A 21784-nucleotide genomic window follows, 5' to 3' on the forward strand; every position below is an offset into this window, starting at 1 on the left:
CCCAGTATAGGGAAGAAGCCTTAAGTCTAAATTTGGAGGTCTGCCCCTTACCCCTCCCCCACGGATTATTGGGGGGGAAGGGGGAGAAACATACGTAGCAGTTCCAAGAAATCCCACAGATCTAATTCATGAAGAGCTGTTACGCTGGCGAATTGAGAGCACATTACGTTCAGGACAATGTTGTTCGAACTGAACTGTGGGACCAACAAAAACCCATGCTGGGAAGTGCTTCCAGTAGAGGGAGAAAGAATAGAATGTGTCACAACCACTCTGAAACACTCGCACAGCTCAACCGCAGACCTAATCGTCCTCTGTGGTAGGAAAAAGGAGAAACAGCCGCACTTGATTCGTCTCACTTCTTATCCCGATGGGAGGCAGAATCTTATCGGCACAGCAGCATCGCAGATCAATCCAATCCCGCTCAGCGACCTATATCGCGGCTGTTTCACTGGAATCTCCAAAAAGAACTGTACAGTACATATAATTATAGTTAATTGGCGGGGAGGGAGATTTCGGGTATTATCGCTTCACTCCCCTCTACCCCCACCAATCTGGCATATCCCTTTTACTTAATCCTAAGTATACGCACACGTTCTCTACCCGTCTCCAACTGCCCCCCCCCCACATTTAATTTCCAATCCTTTTTTATCAATCTTAAGAAGTGCACACAATAAAGGATAAAGTGTCAAACAGATAATGTATCTCTGAAGAAAATAAGGGTCTATTAACACAAAAGATTTGCTTTATAACCTCCAACTCTAGGCATTTATGAGACAATAAAGACTAGCGAGAATTCGGCCACTCATAGAACTCATAGATATCATTGTAATTGCCCCGCACTTATTTTTTGTATTATATACTGTTGGCTCTCCAAAGTTAGGTACAGAATACCTATAATCTAGTGCAGTCTTACAGTAGGCTACAACGGCTCTTTTTTTAACTCTAACTCATCTATCAATCCCGAAGAGCTCTTTTAATGGGTTTATATAATCCTTTCCCATAGGACATTTTCAAAACATTTTAGAGCCCTTTGACGTATCTTACACTCGTGTGCACAAGAACAACGCCTCTCTAACTAAATAGAATGGTGCAAAAACAATGCTTATTTGGAATACAACAATCTTTGTAAAACAACAAAAAAAAATAATATATAAATGGCCTCGAATGTTACCTTTCTAACATTTAAGTTTAAGGTCCCCTCCCTTTGAAAAAGGAAAATTACTATTAGTTTTTTAAGAATTATAAATCATCAACTAACAAAAAAAAAATACACACAATAATACACACAATGATTTCCGTTAACGACGGTAATATCCAGATGGATAAAGACGGTAACATCCCTCTGATCGCTTCTATTGACGTGGGTACTACATCTTCCCGTGTCATTTTCTTCAACAAACAGGGTCAAGAAGTCGCTAAGCACCAAATCGAATACTCTACATCTGCCTCTACTCAGAAATATGCTGTACATGGTTCACGTAGACAGTCCATCAAGGACCAAACCAAGATGGCTAACCCAGAAAAGGACAAACCAGTGTTCACAAGTGAAGGTATTGCCATCAAGGAAAACGAGTACTTGACCATCGAAGAATTCCACGGTGCTAATGAAGGACCAACTTTGAAATTCCCTAAACCAGGCTGGGTCGAATGTAACCCAATGAATGTCTTGGTTAACGTTGTTCAGTGTCTAGGTACTACTTACGAGCTGCTCGATAACTTGAACAACGACCGTGCCCAAAACAACCTGCCGCTATACAGAGTCGACTGTGTCGGTGTAGCTAATATGAGAGAAACTACTATTGTTTGGTCTAAGAAGACCGGTATGCCAATTGTGGATTACGGTATTGTCTGGAATGACACCCGTACTCTAGACTTGGTTAAGAGAAAGAAGAAAGAAACTGAAAAGGAGAAGAGATTACGTATGAAGGACAAGACCGGTTTGTCTGTTTTCTCTACATACTTCTCTTGTTCAAAACTTGTATGGCTTTTGGAGAACGAACCAGAGGTCAAGAAGGCTTATGAAGCTGGCGACTTGATGTTCGGTACTGTTGATACTTGGCTGATTTACCATTTGACCGCTAGCAACGCTTTTGTCTCTGATGTAACTAATGCAAGCAGAACTGGTTTCATGAACTTGGATACCAGAGATTATGACGATGAATTAGTTGAATTCTGGGGTATTGACAGAAATAAGATCAACTTCCCAAAGATCGTGTCATCTGCTGAATACTACGGTGACTTGAGCATTCCAAAGTTGTTTAAGTCTCAAGTCCCAGGACATATTTGGGAATTGTTATTGAAATACACCGAAGGTGAATTTCAAGTACCAATTCAAGGCTGTCTAGGTGACCAAAGTGCCTCATTGGTAGGCCAGATGGCTTTTAAACCTGGTGCCGCCAAATGTACCTATGGTACGGGTTGTTTCTTACTATACAACACTGGCTGCAAGAAATTGATTTCTAAGCATGGTGCTTTGACAACTTTCTCTTACTGGTTCCCATACTTGGAAGAAAAGGAAAACCCAGAGTATGGTGCCCCACACTTTGCCTTGGAAGGTTCCGTCGCTGTCGCTGGTGCCGTTGTGCAATGGTTACGTGACAACTTGCGTTTAATTCCAAAGGCTGAAGATGTTGGACCAATTGCCAATTCTGTTCCAGACTCTGGTGGTGTTGTTTTTGTTCCAGCATTCAGTGGTCTATTCGCACCATACTGGGATCCAGAGGCTAGAGGTACCATCATGGGTATGTCTCAATACACAACCGCTTCTCACATTGCTAGAGCAGCTGTTGAAGCTGTTTGTTTCCAAGCCCGTGCCATTCTATTGGCTATGAGTAACGATGCCATGGGTGAAGCCGAGAAGGATAGTACTTTTAAGACTGAGATCAGCGAAGAGGGTTCATATCAAAAGTCTTTACTATCTACATTGGCTGTTGATGGTGGTATGTCCCGTTCAGATGAAGTCATGCAAATCCAAGCTGACATCTTGGGTCCATGTGTCAAAGTTAGAAGATCTCCAACTGCTGAGTGTACTGCTTTAGGTGCTGCAGTTGCCGCTAACATGGCCTACGAAAGACCACAAGACCGTGTCCTATGGAGAGATCTTCAAGACGCTAAGAACTGGATTTTCTATGAAGGTATGACTAAATCCGAATATCAAGCTAAGGAGACTAAGCAAAACTTGAAGATTTTCAGAAGCCAATCTACTGATGAAGACAGACACAAGCACTGGATTCAATGGGAAGCTGCTGTTAAGAGAAGCAAAGGCTGGCTAAAGGATGTTGAAGGTGAACATCCTGTAGTAGCATGATTCTTGGTTTAGACGTTAAGCTTGAAACCTATTGTATTTTATCATTCTAAAATGACGATTTATGACTAACCATCGCATGATCAGTACTTTTCCACTATAATTTTATATTCTAAAGTGTTGATACTACTACAACTTTAAAATGAGTCTTGGATGAAACAATACATGTAAAAATAATAATTCGAAAGACTCATTGTTATTAAAGTATTACCAGTGTCATCAATTCAATACTTTTATCTTAAATATTCCATACTGTTCTAACTGATTTATACTATATATACAAAGTATAAAATGAATATATTCCAACACTATAACATTACAAAAACTAATATTATTCCTCCAACTCTATCTATACCCTAAATATTGATTCCTGGTAAAAGAGTGTCCTTGGGCGACATATAGTAGCAAACTACATGGGGTTAACATTTATTGATAAAATGAATAGTTTGTGACTGCTATTGATTTTGGATCCGATTTTTACCACCCACACACCCAAGTATTTTATATTTGTTCGATATCCATGCACACAAAATATGATTTCCTAATTAAGAAATGTGTAGCCAAGTTTCGTAGTTAGGCATCACAGGTCATCGCATTTCTGAAAAATTTTGTGAAATTTTCCAGACTACAATTCGTCTTTGGTAAATACTAGAAAGATATAAATGTAGTCTGTTCTTGTATTATATTAACATTTAACTTTTAGCAACCTTACACTTTTTCTTTAAGTGTCATTTAATAGAAAACCACGTAAACAGACAAGACTGACATAAAAATGGCTCCAGGTAAGAAGGTTGCTCCAGCTCCATTGGCTGCTAAGAACGCTAAGTCTAACAAGGCTAAGAACCCATTGACCAACTCTACTCCAAAGAACTTTGGTATCGGTCAATCCATCCAACCAAAGAGAAACTTGTCTAGATACGTCAAGTGGCCAGAATATGTCAGATTGCAAAGACAAAAGAAGATCTTGTCCATCAGATTGAAGGTTCCTCCAACCATTGCTCAATTCCAATACACTTTGGACAGAAACACTGCTGCTGAAACTTTCAAGCTTTTCAACAAGTACAGACCAGAAACTGCTTCTGAAAAGAAGGAAAGATTGGTCAAGGAAGCTGCTGCCATTGCCGAAGGTAAGACCAGACAAGAAGCTTCTCCAAAGCCATACAACGTCAAGTTCGGTTTGAACCACGTTGTTTCCTTGATTGAAAACAAGAAGGCTAAGTTGGTTTTGATTGCCAACGATGTTGACCCAATTGAATTGGTTATCTTCTTGCCAGCTTTGTGTAAGAAGATGGGTATTCCATACGCCATTGTCAAGGGTAAGGCTAGATTGGGTACTTTGGTTAACCAAAAGACCTCCGCTGTCGCCGCTTTGACCGAAGTCAGAGCTGAAGACGAAGCTGCTTTGTCCAAGTTGATCACCACCATTAACTCTAACTTCGCTGACAAGTACGATGAAGTCAAGAAGCACTGGGGTGGTGGTATCATGGGTAACAAGGCTCAAGCTAAGTTGGCCAAGAGAGCTAAGGCTGCTGAAGGTAACTAAGGATTTTAAAAACCTGCATGATTCTTTTGCATTTTTTCTAAAACCTTAAAACTTTCTTACATTCTTAACTTGTTTTGGAGACTTAAACCTTTTCTTTGCTAGGAGACTACTGAAATTTGGTGGACTCTTTCCTTTCTACTAACTTTTTTTTTTAAAGCAATCTGAATTTTTTCATCTGAAAAAAAATGGTTGCACAACGGAAAAACTTAAAGTGAATTGTTAACTCAAGATATCATTTTAGGAGATTGAAAAAATTGCGTGATTCGTTGACAGCTTCTGAGTAATACCTGAAGAGAAACTTCTGGGTATTGCGTTGACGTTGCTTTTAGAATCGTTATTTTTTTCTTTGTGTGTTGAAATTAATATATAAAGTTGTGGAGAAGTAAGAAAACAAAGATGAGATAACTAATAAAGAAACGGAATTAAGTTTCCATACCAAAAAAAACTAATTTTTTAATTATTTTTTCGATATGATATTTTTTTTTCAATCTCTGTTGAATTGATCATAATTTCAACAGGCCCCATGCATATATATTCATGACTTATGAAAGGCCAACTGTATAATAGTAATAATCTTTTTGCGATTCAAGAAAGATATAACTTTGAGTTATATTGCAGTGGTTTACTCTTCAGAGAAAGAGTAAAGCGCAAAGTAAATTTCGATCGTAGATTGTAGGAGGTGATCTCATGGAATTTGTAGTTTTTCCGCCACTTTTGCAATCGCAGCCTTTGTAGCCCCGTAGAACCTTATATCCCTTTGAAGCATTGCCAGACAAAAGCAATGTCACCAAGAAACCGTGAAACTGATAAACATGCGTATTACGTGATATGCACCGTACTTTTTCAAATTTTTTTTGGACGAATATTAGTCCGGGTAAACAACGCACTCCCAGAGTAGTAGAAGCACACAAGTGAAAGTTAAAGAAGAGTAAACATTCGTAGAAAATAAGTAAATTCGTTCGTATTCAACTATACCTCCCCAAATGCATTATTTTCAGAGAAGCAATATCATATAAAACGACAATTGACCATGACAAACCGTTCTTCGTTGTAAAGTAGAGAAACGCCCTTTTTTATCTTCCTCGCCTCGCCTCGCCTCGCCTCGCCTCCCCAAAAGCCTAAAGCACCGTACAACAGAACATCGATTTGTTCTTTGGAATTCTAATTGTCTCTCTCTCTCTCTCTGGCTCTGGCTCTCTCTGGCTCTTTCACTTGATTTTTGTGATACAACTGGTAAAACAGTTCTACGACCAATTGGCCCATTTTCGAGGGAAGGGGGGGGATTGTCTCTTGCAAGTTTCGTTCTTTGCTTAGACAGACACGTACAAGACACGTACAGACACGTACAAGACACACTCTCACAACAGAGACAAGATCTCAAAATTTCAGAATTTTCTTTTCTCTCGAGTATAAAAAGGATTGCCTTTCTCTGTCTCAAATATTTTTTCCCCTTCCCTGTAGTAAAACGAGTAACGAGGAATTGGAATTGCACACTAGGGAAGAAACTGAAACTAGTATCGCAAGAAGCAGAAAGTACTAGAAGAAAAGAAAAAAGAAATCGAAAACTTTACTATCAATATAACAAAAATCATGGCCGAACAAGTTGAAGAAGTCCCAGTAGAGAACCACGAGGAAGTTATCCACAGTTCGTTGTTTGAAATTGATCCAGAGGATACTATTTTCATTGGTAACGTTGCCCATGAGTGTAGTCCCGAGGACATAGAGGCCATCTTCAAGGAGGAATTCGGTGATGTGCAAGTTGACATCCCTCAAAAGGAACACAAAGAACACACTCCAGCCAGCAAGCACGCTTTGGTGAAATTCCCATCGCAGATCGACTACACTGCCTTGAAGGAGAAGTACAACAGAACCGTTGTCAAGGAAAGAGAGATTCACATCAAGAAGGCTAGAACCCAGGAGGAGCTACGTAACATGAGCAGATTCAGACGTGGTGGCTTCCGTGGCGGTCGCGGTGGTTTCCGTGGCGGCCGTGGCGGCTTCAGAGGTGGCCGTGGTGGTTTCCGTGGCGGCCGTGGCGGCTTCAGAGGTGGCCGTGGCGGTTTCCGTGGAGGTAGAAATCAAAACAGAGTGCCATTGAGCGAGCTAGAGAGATCTACCGACACTTTGTACATTAACAACGTCCCCTATGACGCCACCAAGGAGGAATTGGCCTCCTTATTCGGCACCACTGCCGAAAATGTGTCCATGCCTATGAGAAAGAGCAGAGATCACGAGACCGGTGCTCTTGTTGCATCTGAAACTTTGAACAGAGGTATGGCTTTCGTCACTTACGCTGAATTCACTGGTGACATCAGCGCTAAGGCCTCCGAATTCAATGGCAAGACCTTGAAGGACAGAGCTCTGATCGTTGACGTCGCTGTTGTTAAGCAAGATGAACCTGAACAGGAAGAAAAGGAAAACTCCCAAGAAGAAGAACAACAACAAGAGAAAGAAGAAGCTAAGGAAGAGCCAGCTCAAGAATAGGTTAATTACTGATCCCAGTTCACTCCCTTAATTATTTTTTTTTCGTTTTTGTTTTATCTTTCCCTGTTATAAAAAAAAAGCTAGTATAATGAAACGATGTGATTGTTATTCGACATCACAAACTATAAAATTGTTTTTGCATATTTTTTTTTTTGTGTCAATAATGTTAGTCATTTACTTGAATAACGTGTAATAAAAGAAGAAAAATCCAAGTGCATCAACTGTCCCCCCTTCCTGATCCAGTATTTTCTGTTGGTTTTGTTTTTTGCACTTTCTATTCTAATGAGTTATTGTTTTTTTTTTTTACATTTTTGCCTATCTCTACTATTATTACATTTTTATTTTCTCCACTATTACTACTGCTAAGATTTTTTACTTTAAATCTGCCGCAACCTTTTTTTTATCCATATATGAAAGTGATTTGGTTTTTTGATACAGTAAGAATTCTCTTCAATACCATTTCCTTCATCTCAAACTGAACAGATATTTTTTGTTGTTCCAAAGTGTAAGACTTGCTTCGAGCTCTTATTGATTGATAGGATTACGAGCAGTGTTTCACCAACCCCTGCAGGGAATATACCAAAAAAGAAAAAGAATGCAAATACGCTAACATGTAATAATTGGATGTGTATATATTAAACTAATTTATACTTTTTTTACTTTATTTTTCAACCAACATCTTTATATTTGATGCTCATCACATACTCCGATTGCTAATTCCAGCATGGGTGGCACTAGCTGTCACTGAAGGAAAAAAAATCATTAGATGTCAAAACACGGTGCAGGTGATGACCTTCTGATTGAAATTACACCTCTAATTGCTCAAATCGATAACACAACTCACATATTTAACCCGTGCAATTGTTCCGGTCTATTATATATCTTGAGTAAGTGTCTGGTTTTCTAGTATTCCCCGCTTTGAACCACCTTCCTTGGCGCTGAACATTAGTTTGAACAAAGAGGGAATATCAGGAAACATGAGTCGCGGGACCTACAAAGGTTTGCAGAAGTTCTGGGATTTCGATGATATAACTCAATATGGCAGAGTTCATTATATTGAATTCGTAGCACCAGTGGTATTGACCTTGGGGCTGTCCATGTTTGTGGTTCAAAACATAGCTAGACATTATTATCGATATGATATTCTCAAACAGAAGAAGACTTCTGTGATAGAAGAGCTGCTACTGGATGAGCAAGCACTTGGGGAAGAACTAAATCGTCAAGGTGAGCATGAAGAGGTCGATCCTCTGCTACCAAGAGAGAGACAAACGTCACAATATCAGTCACTACAAAAATATTTCAGTGGTGATGATTCATTAAAGGAAAAGCATTTCTCCATAGAGAGAATTCAACCAATAAAAACTAATGGTAGACCCCATGGCAATCCAATTATTGTCAAAAGGGACTTTTTAGAAAAGAGCAGAGTAATCATCGAATTTCTTCTGGTGGGATTTGAAGTGATGCTACAGTTGTATCGATTTTTACATTTAAGTAGTACCAAAAAAGAGTTCATGAAGCAGTCAAGTTCTGCTCTATTTATTGAATGGTGTTTCCTACTCTTTGTGGTAGCAGCAAGATTAGTAAATATTAATGATGACGTTAAATGGGTCAATCTCTACCCTGGTAACCTATGGTCTGTATCGTTCTTTGCGTATATGATTATTTTTTTCACTTATATTCTACCTTTCCGCTCTGTCTTGATTGGTAATATCACCGACAAAATTCTCCAAAGATATTATATCACACAAACCTTTGTTACTGGTGCATTGTTCTTGAATCTGTTCACTGCCAGAATTGGTAATCATCACGCCATCCTTTATGATTCTGGTGAAGGTGTCTATCCATCTCCAGAGCCTGTCGCTTCCATCGCCACATTCATAGGTTGGTCTTGGTTAGATAAGATGGTATGGAAAGCACATCAAGTAACTTTAGAGAAAGGAGACGTTTGGGGTCTAGTCATGGAAGATTATTCGATGTTTGTGGTAAAGAGATTCGATAGGTTCAAACAAAAATTTGCTACTAAGAGGCATTTCTCAACATTTCTTTTCATATTCTTCTCAAAATATTTACTTCTACAAGCGTTTTGGGCTGCACTTGATGGTATTATAACTTTTATCCCAACAATTCTACTAAAAAGAATTTTAGAGTACGTTGATGATCCAACCACCGCATCTGCTAACTTAGCTTGGTTTTATGTTTTTGGAATGCTAGCTTGTAGGATATTTGTTGCCATTACCCAGGCTCAAGCTTTATTTTTTGGGAGAAGAGTGTGTATAAGACTTAAGAGCATTATCATCTCTGAAGTCTATTCCAAAGCTCTGAGAAGAAGCGTAGCCGCAAATAATAAATTTGGTGATGAAGAACCGAACAAAGCAGACGCCAATCAAGATAATGACACCCTTGCAAATCTTAATGATGGAGACAAGGAAAGCTCAGAAAAGGATCAAACTTCCAATATTGGGGCTATTATCAATTTGATGGCTGTAGATGCATTTAAAGTGTCAGAAATTTGCGCATACCTTCATACATTTATTGAAGCCATGGTTATGAGTGTTGTGGCATTTTCTTTGCTTTACAAATTACTTGGGTACGCTGCAATTGTTGGTATCTTAATTGTTATCGGTATGATCCCTGTAAACTTCAAGCTAGTAAGTCTTATGGGAAAATATCAGAAAAAAGCTTTAGGCATCACTGATAAACGTATTCAAAAACTAAACGAGGCTTTACAAGCTATCCGTATCATTAAGTTTTTTTCATGGGAGGATAACTTTTTTAGTGAGATTGATGAAATTAGAGAAGCTGAGATTCAAATGTATATTAATAAAGCATATGCATGGGCATTCTCTGCCTTCATTTGGTTTTTAACTCCTACCATTGTTACTGGTGCATCTTTCACAGTATATATATATGTTCAAAAGCAAGTATTAACTGCGCCAGTTGCCTTTACAGCCCTTGCTTTGTTCCAACTATTAAAACAACCATTAGATCAACTATCCAATATGCTAAGTTATGTTATTCAGTCGAAAGTTTCTTTAGATAGGGTGCAAAACTTTTTGGATGAGGAGGATACTCAAAAGTATAACCAATTGAAAGTTGCACCAGATGGTAATAAACTAGCTTTTGAGAATGCAACTATAGCGTGGAGTAACAATAACCAAGATTTCAAGCTGAAAGATTTGGACATTAACTTCAAGATTGGAAAATTGAATGTCGTAATTGGTCCCACAGGTTCTGGTAAAACTTCTTTACTTTTGGCTTTATTAGGTGAGATGCAACTGTTGAGTGGACGTATTGTTGTTCCATCACTAGATGCGCGTCATGAAATGCTAATCGATAGTGATGGTATGACAAATTCGATAGCATATTGCTCTCAAAGTGCATGGCTTTTGAATGATACTGTAAGAAACAACATCTTATTCTATTCTCCTTATAATGAGGATAGATATAAGGAGGTAATTATTGCTTGTGGTTTGAAACGTGATTTTGAGTTGTTTGATGCTGGCGACCAGACAGAAATTGGTGAAAAAGGTATAACACTTTCAGGAGGCCAAAAACAAAGGATATCTTTGGCCAGAGCACTTTATAGCAATTGTCGACACTTACTTCTCGATGATTGCTTGAGTGCTGTGGATTCTCATACTGCAGCCTGGATATATGATAATTGTATCACCGGTCCACTAATGGAAGGAAGGACTTGTGTTCTAGTCTCTCATAACATTGCCCTAACCTTGAAAAACGCAGAACTAGTAGTAATGCTAGAAAATGGTAGAATTACGAATAGAGGTGATCCTATCTCATTATTAAAGGATGGAATTTTAGGAGAGGATGAGCTCGTCAAGAGTAGTATTCTTTCTCGTAATAACTCTACTTCAAATTTTGCTAACAGTTCCGCTGATCTTAGAAAAATGGCAGACGAGAGCAATGCCCGTAAACCTGAAGAATCAGAAAACCCTGATTTGAAAAAGGGTAAATTGATCATGGAAGAGACGAAATCGGAGGGTGTAGTTGGGAAAGATGTCTATTTATGGTATTTGAACGTTTTTGGTGGCTGGAAAATTATGTGTTTCTTGTTATTAATCTTTATTACGACACAAATGGTCCAAATTAGTCAATCTTGGTGGGTTAGGGCTTGGGTTTCAAGAAAGTTAAAAGTTGGTTTACAATTCTGGTCTACGAATAAACTATTCACCACTAATGTTCCCTTATTGGAACTGAAACAGCATTGGTTATCAACTGGTACATATCTAAATTCAAATGTCTCTCCATTGAAGGGAAAAAACGCTACCCATACAACATTGTACTACCTTTCGATTTACTTTGCTATAGGTATTACACAAGCCTTGTTTGCTGGTACTAAAACCGTTATCAACTTTGTTGCAGGCATCAATGCTTCACGCAGAATATTTAAGAAACTACTTTCCAAGGTACTCCATTCTCGTTTGAGATTTATCGACTCCACACCAATTGGTCGTATTATGAATCGTTTTTCCAAGGATATTGAAGCCGTAGATCAAGAGTTGACTCCCTTTTTAGAAGCTGCCTTTTTCTGTTTGGTCCAATGCATTTCGACAATAATATTAATTACATTCATTACCCCACAATTCTTATTTGTGGCTGTTCTTGTCTGCGTTTTGTATTATTTGGTGGGTTACTTCTATATTAATACTTCAAGAGAACTCAAGAGAATAGAATCGATAACAAAATCACCAATTTATCAACACTTTTCAGAAACACTAACCGGTGTTGCTACAATTAGAGCATTTGGCGATGAGATTAGATTCATAATGCACAATCTAGAAAAGATCGATGAAAATAATAAACCATTTTTTTACCTGTGGGTTGCCAATAGGTGGCTAGCTTTCAGAATTGATATGATTGGTGCTCTAATTATTTTTGGATCCGGTGTATTTATTCTATTAAACTTAAATAGAATTGATTCTGGTATGGCTGGTATTTCTCTCACGTATGCTATTTCATTTACTGAAGGCGCTCTTTGGTTGGTGAGATTCTATTCAACGGTTGAAATGAACATGAATTCAGTGGAAAGACTAAAGGAATACATGGATGTTCCACAAGAACCATATAACGAAGGTACTATCACTACTTCGACCAATTGGCCAACAGAAGGAAAAATTGAAGTTAAGGATTTGTCTCTGAGATATGCAGAAAATCTTCCAAGAGTTATCAAAGAAGTTTCATTTGACATTGAACCTCATAACATGGTTGGCATTGTTGGCCGTACAGGTGCAGGTAAATCCACTATTATAACTGCACTTTTCAGATTTTTAGAACCAGAAACGGGATCAATTAAAATTGACGGAATAGACATCACTTCAATCGATCTACAAACACTAAGAAGATCGATAACAATCATCCCTCAAGATCCAACCTTGTTTACTGGTACTATTAGGTCTAATCTAGACCCATTTGGTAAATATCCAGATGAGGAGATTTTCAGAGTTTTGCATAGAGTTAATTTAATAGACGACGATGAAATGACTGCTCAAAGTAGTGATAATAATTCCTTATCTTCTGATAACGTAAACAAGTTTTTGAATTTGGAAAATGAAATAACGGAGGGAGGTAATAATTTATCTCAAGGTCAAAAGCAGTTAATGTGTTTAGCTAGAGCATTATTGAGAAATCCGAAGGTAATTTTATTAGATGAAGCAACGGCTTCAATTGATTATGCCTCTGATGCAAAAATCCAGCAAACTATTAGAAATGTATTTGATAAGAGTACTGTATTGACAATTGCTCACAGATTGAGGTCAGTTATAGATTACGATAAGATTCTAGTAATGGATGCTGGTGAAGTCATTGAATATGATCAGCCATATACTTTATTGTTGGATAAAAACAGTCATTTTTACTCGATGTGTGAGCAAAGTGGTGAGCTTGAGACTTTGATAGATTTAGCTAAAAAGGCCTTTGTTAAAAAAATGAATGCGGAGTAGGTAACAAGGCGGCTCAATATTACTTAATATTTATATTCTTATATGATCTCTTATGAAGGTACTAAAAAGTAGGTTAATAGAATACAGGAAAATGTTGTATAAGATATATTGCACAAACATGTAAAAATCTATAATTACTACTTACTTTGGATCATACATAGTAGATACTCTCATATAAACAAATCAGATATATACTGAAATTAATAATAAGCTTTCCATTCCGTAATACGTAGCCCATCTGAGAGCGTTGTGGTTTTTGAAACAAGTCGATAGTTGAACAAGAAAGGTAGCATGATAAATTTGACAAACCAGAATAAAACACAAGAAAGCAAAATTGCAACAGATGCAACCTCATATGGTGGAAGAAAAGCTATCTTGTTGGCAGATTGATCGCCAAAGAATGGTCCTACAACTAAGTAGGTGCATAATAAAATCATTGAGTAGACACCTAAAGTAGAAGCCTTTATACTGTTATCGTGTTCTTGGTATGTCTTTTGTCTTCTAAATAGCAGCAAACCGACAGCAACCAACAATAGGAAAACTTGGTTACCATAACCCTCTACTGAAATCAAGTAATTGAACGACGACCCTTCGCTAGGTAAGATAATTATCCAAGTGCAAGTCAGTAAGGCACAAGTTAGTAGTGAAAACAATGGGGCATCCCAAGGCCAATTTCTAGCAAGTACCTTGCTGAAGGGTAAGTAACCCTCTCTGAATATTTCCTGGTTAACTCTTGAAATTCCATATATCACAACAATAACATTAGATGCTGCAGATACAGCCACAGAACCGGTCATTAGGGCACCACCAACTTGAGCACCAAATAGTTTTTTGAATAGAACAGACCCTACTAATGGACCAGCATTAGCAATTTCTTCATAAGATAGAACCTTGGTGTATGCCACGTTCATTAAAGTATAACATAGAGCACATATAGCTAGAGAGCATAAACCAGAGATTTTAAGCGTTCTAGCTGGGTTTTTAACCTCTGAAGTCACAGAGTGAACACTATCCCATCCGGCAAAACAGAAGAATGCGCTGATAAAGGCGGATGCCAGAGAATTTAAAGAGAATGCCGACTTGTCCTGGAAAGAGAAGAATGGGCTGTCCCATTGCGTTACCGTAGGAGCATCATATATCATTATAGCGTAAAATCCAGTAAGACACATCATTAGTATAAGCATTAATTTAACAACGCCAAGTGCATTTTGGATGTATATTCCACTTCTTACTGAAATTCCATGAATTGCAGTGGCCAGCACTACGAATCCGATACTGATATATTTTGAAGTGTTACCAGCGTTGTAAGTCTCAGAGCCATACCCGATAGCTGCTAGGAAGTACTTACCAAATACGACAGACCCAGACAACGCCACTCCAGAGAATATAGAGTAGCACGCAACAGTAACGCTCATCAAAAGTTTTGGATGTGTAAAAGAGTGTTCCAGGAATACTTTTCTACCACCAGACCGAGGCAAATGATAACCAAACTCCAGAAATATGTACAAGCCAGCGTAGGCAAACAGTGCAGTCAGGAGCCATACTGTAAAAAATATGAATGAGTTCCCGCCACAGCTTACAAATATGTTGCTTGGCGTGGAGAATATACCAGAACCAACCATTCTGGAAATAAATAGCACAGTTGTTGAGAAAATGCCTAAATGTCTCCCTTGGGGTACTTCATGCTCATCAAGGTACTTCTCCTCTCTCGGCAGTGATTCATATGACCCGACTTCAAGGTCGTTATCGTACAGTAGAGGGACCACTTCGTGATCCTTACTCATTTTAATTTATTTTGGTTCTAACAAGTTGAATTGTTGGGTTCTACATCGGTGTTGCTATCATTGTGCAAGAGTAGCAGTTTCAAAGCTCCCTTCTTATATATGTTATTAACAGCGACTCCGATTATCTGATCCTAATCATTAGTCATCCTCGAGAGAAGGGGCCTATCAATAAAAAAAACTGTGAGATCAAGGCTCGTTGATCAGCAATAAATCCCTCCCAGTTCTCTCCTGCTTGGTGTTTGTGTGTGGCTGTTCAATAGCTTATCAATGATCAGTGATCAGTGATCAGTGATCAACTGGAATTGTCTCAAGGCATCACTTAAGAAGACACAGTTTAGGATGCCGATGCCTTGAAAGCCAAGAACTGTGGATATGTTAGCTAGATTGACGGCGATCATAGTCTATTTATTGTTCACATGCGGGCAGTTGCTCTCTTAAGTCGAGATCGAATTATAACATACCTGAATGTCTTTAGCAAATAGAAAGCTGTTGGAAGGCCATTGGCAAAACAGGGTATCTAAATTGCCTCTGACTCAATCCAAGAATGTATGATACTGGATACAATACAATGACAATATATTGACGGAACTATGTCCATTCAATATTGGCGTCTCCTTGACAATACTCTTCTTTTATATACTTTTATAGTATTGGTGTTTCTTAAAGTCATTTACTGTGTAATTTATGTTTTGGTCGGTGGAAATGCTTCGTCCTTGGGCAATGGCCTTCCCCGGTGAAAAATGCTGTGATTCATAGAAGAGAGTTGCAGATATCCGGTTGTAGTTGGATAAATGCTGTGATACTTAGTGCCCACATAGACGAGACTACGGTAAATGGCTAGCAAAGACTTAAAGAAATTGCTTGATGCTTATTGGGTTGAATTTAGAAGGCGGCCCAGCAATGTTCGGTTCAAATATAAGCCTACAATTCATTATTTGAAGAATGCAATACTGGATGAGAAACGGTCAGTGAATCGAGTACGAAGCAACCAACTGAAGTCTGAGTGGTTTAGAATAAAGGACCCCAATCTACAGAGATCGAGTCTTACCGATTTGCGCAAGCTTTTGCTCTTTGATTTGGTTGCTGATGAAAATACAAAGTTTCAATTAGTTAGCGATTCAGCCATATTGAGGCGAAAGTTGGTTCCTCTACGTGATAACTGGAAGCGAATTGCAAGTTTAATGCTACATCCGTTGGATGGTAATCTTTTCAATGATAATGATGATCCTATACATGCCTTGAATGATACATACAGCACTAAGTTGGGTTTTAGATATTACCAGGCCATCAGAGCACATTCAAAGGACAATGCGCACAAAATAGACGAACTATTGTGGCCCAAATTCGAATTCTCTGAATTTTGTAGAGGAGTAGCAATTGGAGATAATATATTACAACACCTGAATGAGGATGATTTAAAGAGGATACGATTCATTAACCCAATAACAGGCAATGAAATGCCATTGACTAGATCTCCAGAACTTATTCCTGAAGGATATAATGCTATTGGACTGTTTCCATACTTCATTGAAGAACATAGACAAGCGTTCCCAAAAGACCCCTTATGGAAAACATATTCCCTCTATCAATCATCAATCCTAGACACTGATAGTATTAGAGGCCAATACAATCATCTGATAAGTAATACTAATATACCGGAGTGGCACAAGAATGAGAAAGTACAAGTTGAAGTTAGAATGGATAACATTGACGATGTCAATACTTTTGACAAGGTTAAAGCTCTATCTAATCGTTATTATAAACTCTGGGTTGATGACGCTAAGAACGACCCTACATGCCCAGCTGACATTATAAGAAGTGTACTATTCTCAGGTGCGTTTAGAGAGCAATTGATATCGGAGGAATTCCTAAAACATTATATTGCCTTTTCAGCTTACTCTAAAATACTGAGGACGACAAAAAAATGGAAAAGAGATATTGAAGATAGAAAAATTATTGATTTATTGTCAATAAATTGGAAGCCATGGGACATATTCATCGCAGGCCGATATCAGGAACTATGTGAAAAATACAACAGAACAAACTTTAGGATATATGAAGACGTATTGAAATATAAGACTGAATTGGAAGCGTTTATATATGACCTAAATATTCATACCCATACCATGGCCAGTGAAATGAAAATGGACACCGATCAGTTTTTTGCTGTCAAGGAAGGCTGCAAATATTCTAGAGCTGCAGAAATATTGGCACTTTACCAACATCTTTTGAGGAACCCTGAGATAATTAATGTGTTCCATCCCGTGATGACAAATTATATGGTCAAGCAGATATCCACAAATAATATTCAGGTCACTGGACAATTTCCAGTAAATGAAAAAGGATTGTCTTTGGGGAAAAGCATTTTAGAAATGATACAACTAACATTAAAGTGTGATAATATGATGTATGAAAACAGATTTTCCACTGATAAATCAAATAGGTCAAAGATCAAGTCTGATACAAGAGATTTTAAACTGGTTATAACTTGTAATAATTCGATGACCCATGAAATGCAAGGCCTCATCCGTTATTGTACACCTATGTCGATAGCTTTTACCTCTGTTCTTGAAGAACATCATGTACCATCTTTCAGTGAATGTATTTACAAGAAGTATATCGCTGAATTCGATGCGACAGTATGTCTTTACCAGAGAGTAAAACCCAAGACAAAACCAGCATCTACAGAGAAATTGATCAAGAGTACTTTGTCAAAACTGGAAGCCAATTTCACTGACTAAAATAAGAATATCTACTAATTACACACTGGGAACCACGATTTATACTTGTAAATTAAATATAATCCACTAAGCAAAATACTATTGAATAGTGAGTTAACTATTTATACTAGTCATGATTTACGGAAATGGTAAATCATGCTAAACATACCAGCAGACGAGTACTATCGAAGCTCACAACTCGAAGAGGCGAATTAAGGAGTTTACAGCTGGATGTTGCACTAAACAATTGCGAAAATACCAATTGGAATAAGCAAAGTGTAGTTCAGATTGCTTTTGGCGCATACTAATTAGTAACAATTGGATTATAAGTACGTTAGAAAGAAATCACATCAACTTCAAAGAAACTAATAACAAAATGTCCAGATCAGGGTATGTAATAATGACACGTCTCAATTGTGCAGTAGTAGTAGGCATTTTTACTACTTAGATAACGATAATTGCTGTGGTTACGCAATGAAGATACTGTTATGGAACTGCTAGGAAGTATTTTAAATTCTGTTGAACTAATTGATACTAACAATGCTGATTAAATCTATGATGTTATCAAAACTCAGTTTGTGTGATAAATGTATTACTGATGATGGGAATGCACAATTGTTGAAGAGAACAATATTAAAGATGGATATTTAACAAAAGTAGGGTTCTTTATGATTATAGATATCCATTTTTAACTGGAAATACCATTATGGAGCTATAGTTGCTTGAATAACTAAAGCAAAATTGTTTTCGATGAAGGAAAACCGTTAAGTTCGAGTTGACTTAACAAAATTGTGCCCGAAATCACTTATATTTGCTACACGAAGCTGCCAGTTTGAATTCAATGATTTGTCAACTGATTAATACAGTGTTGCCGTTGCCGATGAATCCATACAAGCCTTCAATGACTTGAAGCTAGGTATGAAGTACAAGTTCGTCTTGTTCAGTTTGAATGATGCTAAGACCGAAATTGTTGTCAAGGAAACCTCCTCTGACCCATCTTACGATGCTTTCTTGGAGAAACTACCAGAAAACGACTGTCTATACGCCGTCTACGATTTCGAATACCAAATCTCTGAAAGTGAAGGTAAGAGATCAAAGATTGTTTTCTTCACTTGGTCCCCAGACACTGCTTCTGTGAGACCAAAGATGGTGTACGCCTCATCCAAGGATGCTTTGAAGAGAGCCTTGAACGGTGTTGCTATTGAGATTCAAGGTACTGATTTCTCCGAAGTTTCTTATGAAGCTGTTCTAGAGAAGGTTAGCAGAGGTGCTGGTTCTCACTAAGCTTTTTTACATAATTAAATGAATAAGCAATGAACAAACAACATTATATAATGCGTTTTTTATAAAAACATAATAAACTATCACTCTTATACCATATATTAACTTTTACACATAGTGAAAATATATACATCCAGATCATAAGGTGATATGACTGTTCACATTTTAGTAAGTATCTATATGCGTACATCTATATATGCTCGTTATGCAATTAATTCGGAGGATTTACTGGAAGGTTAATTTCTGTATAAAGAGAGGTTCAGAATTCGAGTCTCTGACCCATACAAGTCTATCAATCAAAGCATCAGCAATAATAAATTGTTTAATACCCCATTCACCAACTTTGTATACCTCTGGAATTTTATCACCCAGACTTGGAAATAGCCTCTTATATATGGACAAAAACTCAGTAACATCGTCTTTTGCAATAGATATAGTTCTTGAGATCTCCTCAAATGTTTCTAAAACAAATGGTGGAATATTGACAGTTCGTAACCCGTCTTTGTATGCGTCTTTGTTTGATGCTCTAACGACCCATAACAATAATGCTTCGTTTGCCATATCCTTAGCTAGAATATCTTCATATTTAGTTACACCGTAAGATAGCAGCAAACTGTTCGCAAAGACTTTATCAGACTTGAAAATCGACTTGAAAGAGACAATATTATCCTTGGCAGCACTGATTATGTCTTTTTGCTTTTTCAACAAGGAATCTAAACTGAACTGAAACAATTTCTTCTCCTCATTAAAATACTGTTTTATAATCTTACCCACAGAACTGTGTACAGAATTAGAGCTTATTTTAGCCTTTTCCTTGGAGTATTCAAGCTTTTGCTTTAAGATATTAATCAATTGATCTGACCCCTCTAGAATAGACCTTAAGGTAATATGCTCCTCCGATTTTAGTTTTGTAACGTAGCCGAAGAAATGTACTAAAGAGACAGGAAGAGGGTCGTTTTTACTTATCTTGAATAAGACGGTATCATTAGAGACAATTTCTAGATTTTCCACATGTTCTTTTGCTTGACTTATGAATGTTGGGTCAAGTCTCAACGTCAAGTTAACACTGTTGTGAATGTTTTCCTGAGAGTTTAAAAACCCATAACTGATTAAATAATCTACGTTTGATTTTTCACCGTAGTTATTGAACAATTCATCACCATTTTTCAAGTATGCCAGGTCCTTATTTGTGTAATTAAATGTGTCATCGCTGTAATTCCAGCTAACTTTAGTAGTATTATTATGATTTAATAAGTCCACAATTGGCAACAGGAATGCTAAGTTTAGCTCCTTTTTATCTTCACCAGTGATTAAACTAGGGAATGCTCTTGAAAAGAAAATAAGGTTTGACCAAACATATGCAACAAAAGATGTCCATTCGATGGCGTCCGACGATTTCTTCAAGATGTGTTGTAAATGCTCAATTATAGCGAAAAGTTCATCATCTGATAGCTGTATATCTCCATTTATGATTGACAGGTCACCATTTCCAAATTCATAAAGTTTCATGTAGTTTCTATATTCATCATATAATGCAAGCAATTTGAACTTTATTGTTAAGAACAGGTCAGATCCCTTTATCAATTGCAACTCTTCTTTAGTCCAAAAAAATGGGTGGATTCTCATTGAGTTCAATTTAGGTAGAATATTTATGTAAGGCCGAAAGAATTCATACTCGTTCTCCTTCGTAAAGGTAATATATGACAGGAAGAACTCTGTTAAACCGTTTGGATTATTGTTGTATTTAGTGGACAGCTTTTGGTCATTAATTTTGAAGTACTGTTGTGCCAGTTGTCTTGTTATAAATAGCTTTCTTGGAACCGTAATAACACCGGCATCCTTAAACTCCCACAAGGCATCTATATCTTTGATCAAGACATGGTAACCTTTCTTCTCGTCATAGTTGTACTCCAAGCAATCTTCTCTCAGTTGTGCACCATTCTCCCGGGCCCAGGCCAATAGCCCGTCCAACTTATCGCTCATAGTTTTATTCTCGTTTTTGGCTTCTCTATAATTTTTAATTTTTAGGTCTTGGTGTAATATATATGTTTCCAGTATAATATAAGCTTGAGAAGATGCGCAATGCCAAGCTGAATTGCCACATCTCTGAGTTTCCCCCATCGCAATACGGTACCATCCATCACTTGCATTGCGCAGAGAGGATTCAGAGGGCAAAAGCCTGAATATCATGTATCACGTATTGTATCACATGATCAAGACTGGGAACTGAGAAGCATAGGTATGGGAAATGGCAGGATTGGGTAGACAGCGGGTAGACAGCGTTTATATACGTTTTTGTTTTGCACCTGTCCCCTAACTTAATTTTTTTTTTTATCTTTCTTTTGGCGGGGGGAAGAGGGGTGAATGGTGGCATGCACAGTTGGCACATCAAACACTAGGCGGGTGGGTAGGCCACACGCAATATTGTATGCCAAACGTAGTAGTTTTTGTCTGTAGCAGGGCGATTTTCCAAGTACACTCCGTTCACAACAAACGCAGTTGATTACCTTGTTGTGCTGAATATGTTATTACAAGATGTGGTTGTAAATATTTAGCCGCCCAAATATCAGGTACTTCTAAGTTTACACTTGGGCACAGATATCTGCAATGATTTTTCCCCTGTGCTGTAGCATGATACACGGGATCCATGCACTACAAGTACAGTCGGGTTAAGAGAAAGCGGCTAAGTTACGGCGTGGGCCATCAGCCAG

General features: G+C 37.8%; 8 protein-coding genes across 8 annotated transcripts; 6 read left to right on the forward strand and 2 right to left on the reverse strand.

Annotated features, from left to right (window-relative positions):
• Positions 1-1288: 1288 nt before the first annotated feature.
• GUT1 (glycerol kinase) lies at positions 1289-3307 on the forward strand (the record flags this gene model as incomplete). Its single annotated transcript, XM_445857.1, has 1 exon — positions 1289-3307. The coding sequence occupies one exon, from the start codon at positions 1289-1291 to the stop codon at positions 3305-3307; it is 2019 nt and encodes a 672-aa protein (XP_445857.1).
• Positions 3308-4076: 769 nt separating this feature from the next.
• On the forward strand, positions 4077-4847 carry RPL8A (60S ribosomal protein eL8; the record flags this gene model as incomplete). Its single annotated transcript, XM_445858.1, has 1 exon — positions 4077-4847. One exon carries the CDS (start codon positions 4077-4079, stop codon positions 4845-4847), a length of 771 nt encoding a protein of 256 aa, XP_445858.1.
• A 1590-nt stretch (positions 4848-6437) lies between these two features.
• SBP1 (Sbp1p) lies at positions 6438-7331 on the forward strand (the record flags this gene model as incomplete). Its single annotated transcript, XM_445859.1, has 1 exon — positions 6438-7331. One exon carries the CDS (start codon positions 6438-6440, stop codon positions 7329-7331), a length of 894 nt encoding a protein of 297 aa, XP_445859.1.
• A 977-nt stretch (positions 7332-8308) lies between these two features.
• On the forward strand, positions 8309-13288 carry GVI51_E03707 (uncharacterized protein; the record flags this gene model as incomplete). The annotated part of the gene is made up of 1 exon (XM_445860.1): positions 8309-13288. One exon carries the CDS (start codon positions 8309-8311, stop codon positions 13286-13288), a length of 4980 nt encoding a protein of 1659 aa, XP_445860.1.
• A 200-nt stretch (positions 13289-13488) lies between these two features.
• On the reverse strand, positions 13489-15072 carry MUP3 (Mup3p; the record flags this gene model as incomplete). Its single annotated transcript, XM_445861.1, has 1 exon — positions 13489-15072. The coding sequence occupies one exon, from the start codon at positions 15070-15072 to the stop codon at positions 13489-13491; it is 1584 nt and encodes a 527-aa protein (XP_445861.1).
• An 833-nt stretch (positions 15073-15905) lies between these two features.
• Positions 15906-17813, forward strand: CBP2 (Cbp2p; the record flags this gene model as incomplete). Its single annotated transcript, XM_445862.1, has 1 exon — positions 15906-17813. One exon carries the CDS (start codon positions 15906-15908, stop codon positions 17811-17813), a length of 1908 nt encoding a protein of 635 aa, XP_445862.1.
• Positions 17814-18168: 355 nt separating this feature from the next.
• Positions 18169-19076, forward strand: COF1 (cofilin; the record flags this gene model as incomplete). The annotated part of the gene is made up of 2 exons (XM_445863.1): positions 18169-18182; positions 18659-19076. The coding sequence occupies 2 exons, from the start codon at positions 18169-18171 to the stop codon at positions 19074-19076; spliced, it is 432 nt and encodes a 143-aa protein (XP_445863.1).
• Positions 19077-19298: 222 nt separating this feature from the next.
• Positions 19299-21056, reverse strand: EFM1 (protein-lysine N-methyltransferase; the record flags this gene model as incomplete). The annotated part of the gene is made up of 1 exon (XM_445864.1): positions 19299-21056. One exon carries the CDS (start codon positions 21054-21056, stop codon positions 19299-19301), a length of 1758 nt encoding a protein of 585 aa, XP_445864.1.
• Between the last annotated feature and the right edge of the window lie 728 nt (positions 21057-21784).

The sequence above is a fragment of the Nakaseomyces glabratus genome, chromosome E (genome assembly GCF_010111755.1).
Source record: "Nakaseomyces glabratus chromosome E, complete sequence".
In the NCBI taxonomy this organism is placed as follows: Eukaryota; Fungi; Ascomycota; class Saccharomycetes; order Saccharomycetales; family Saccharomycetaceae; genus Nakaseomyces; species Nakaseomyces glabratus.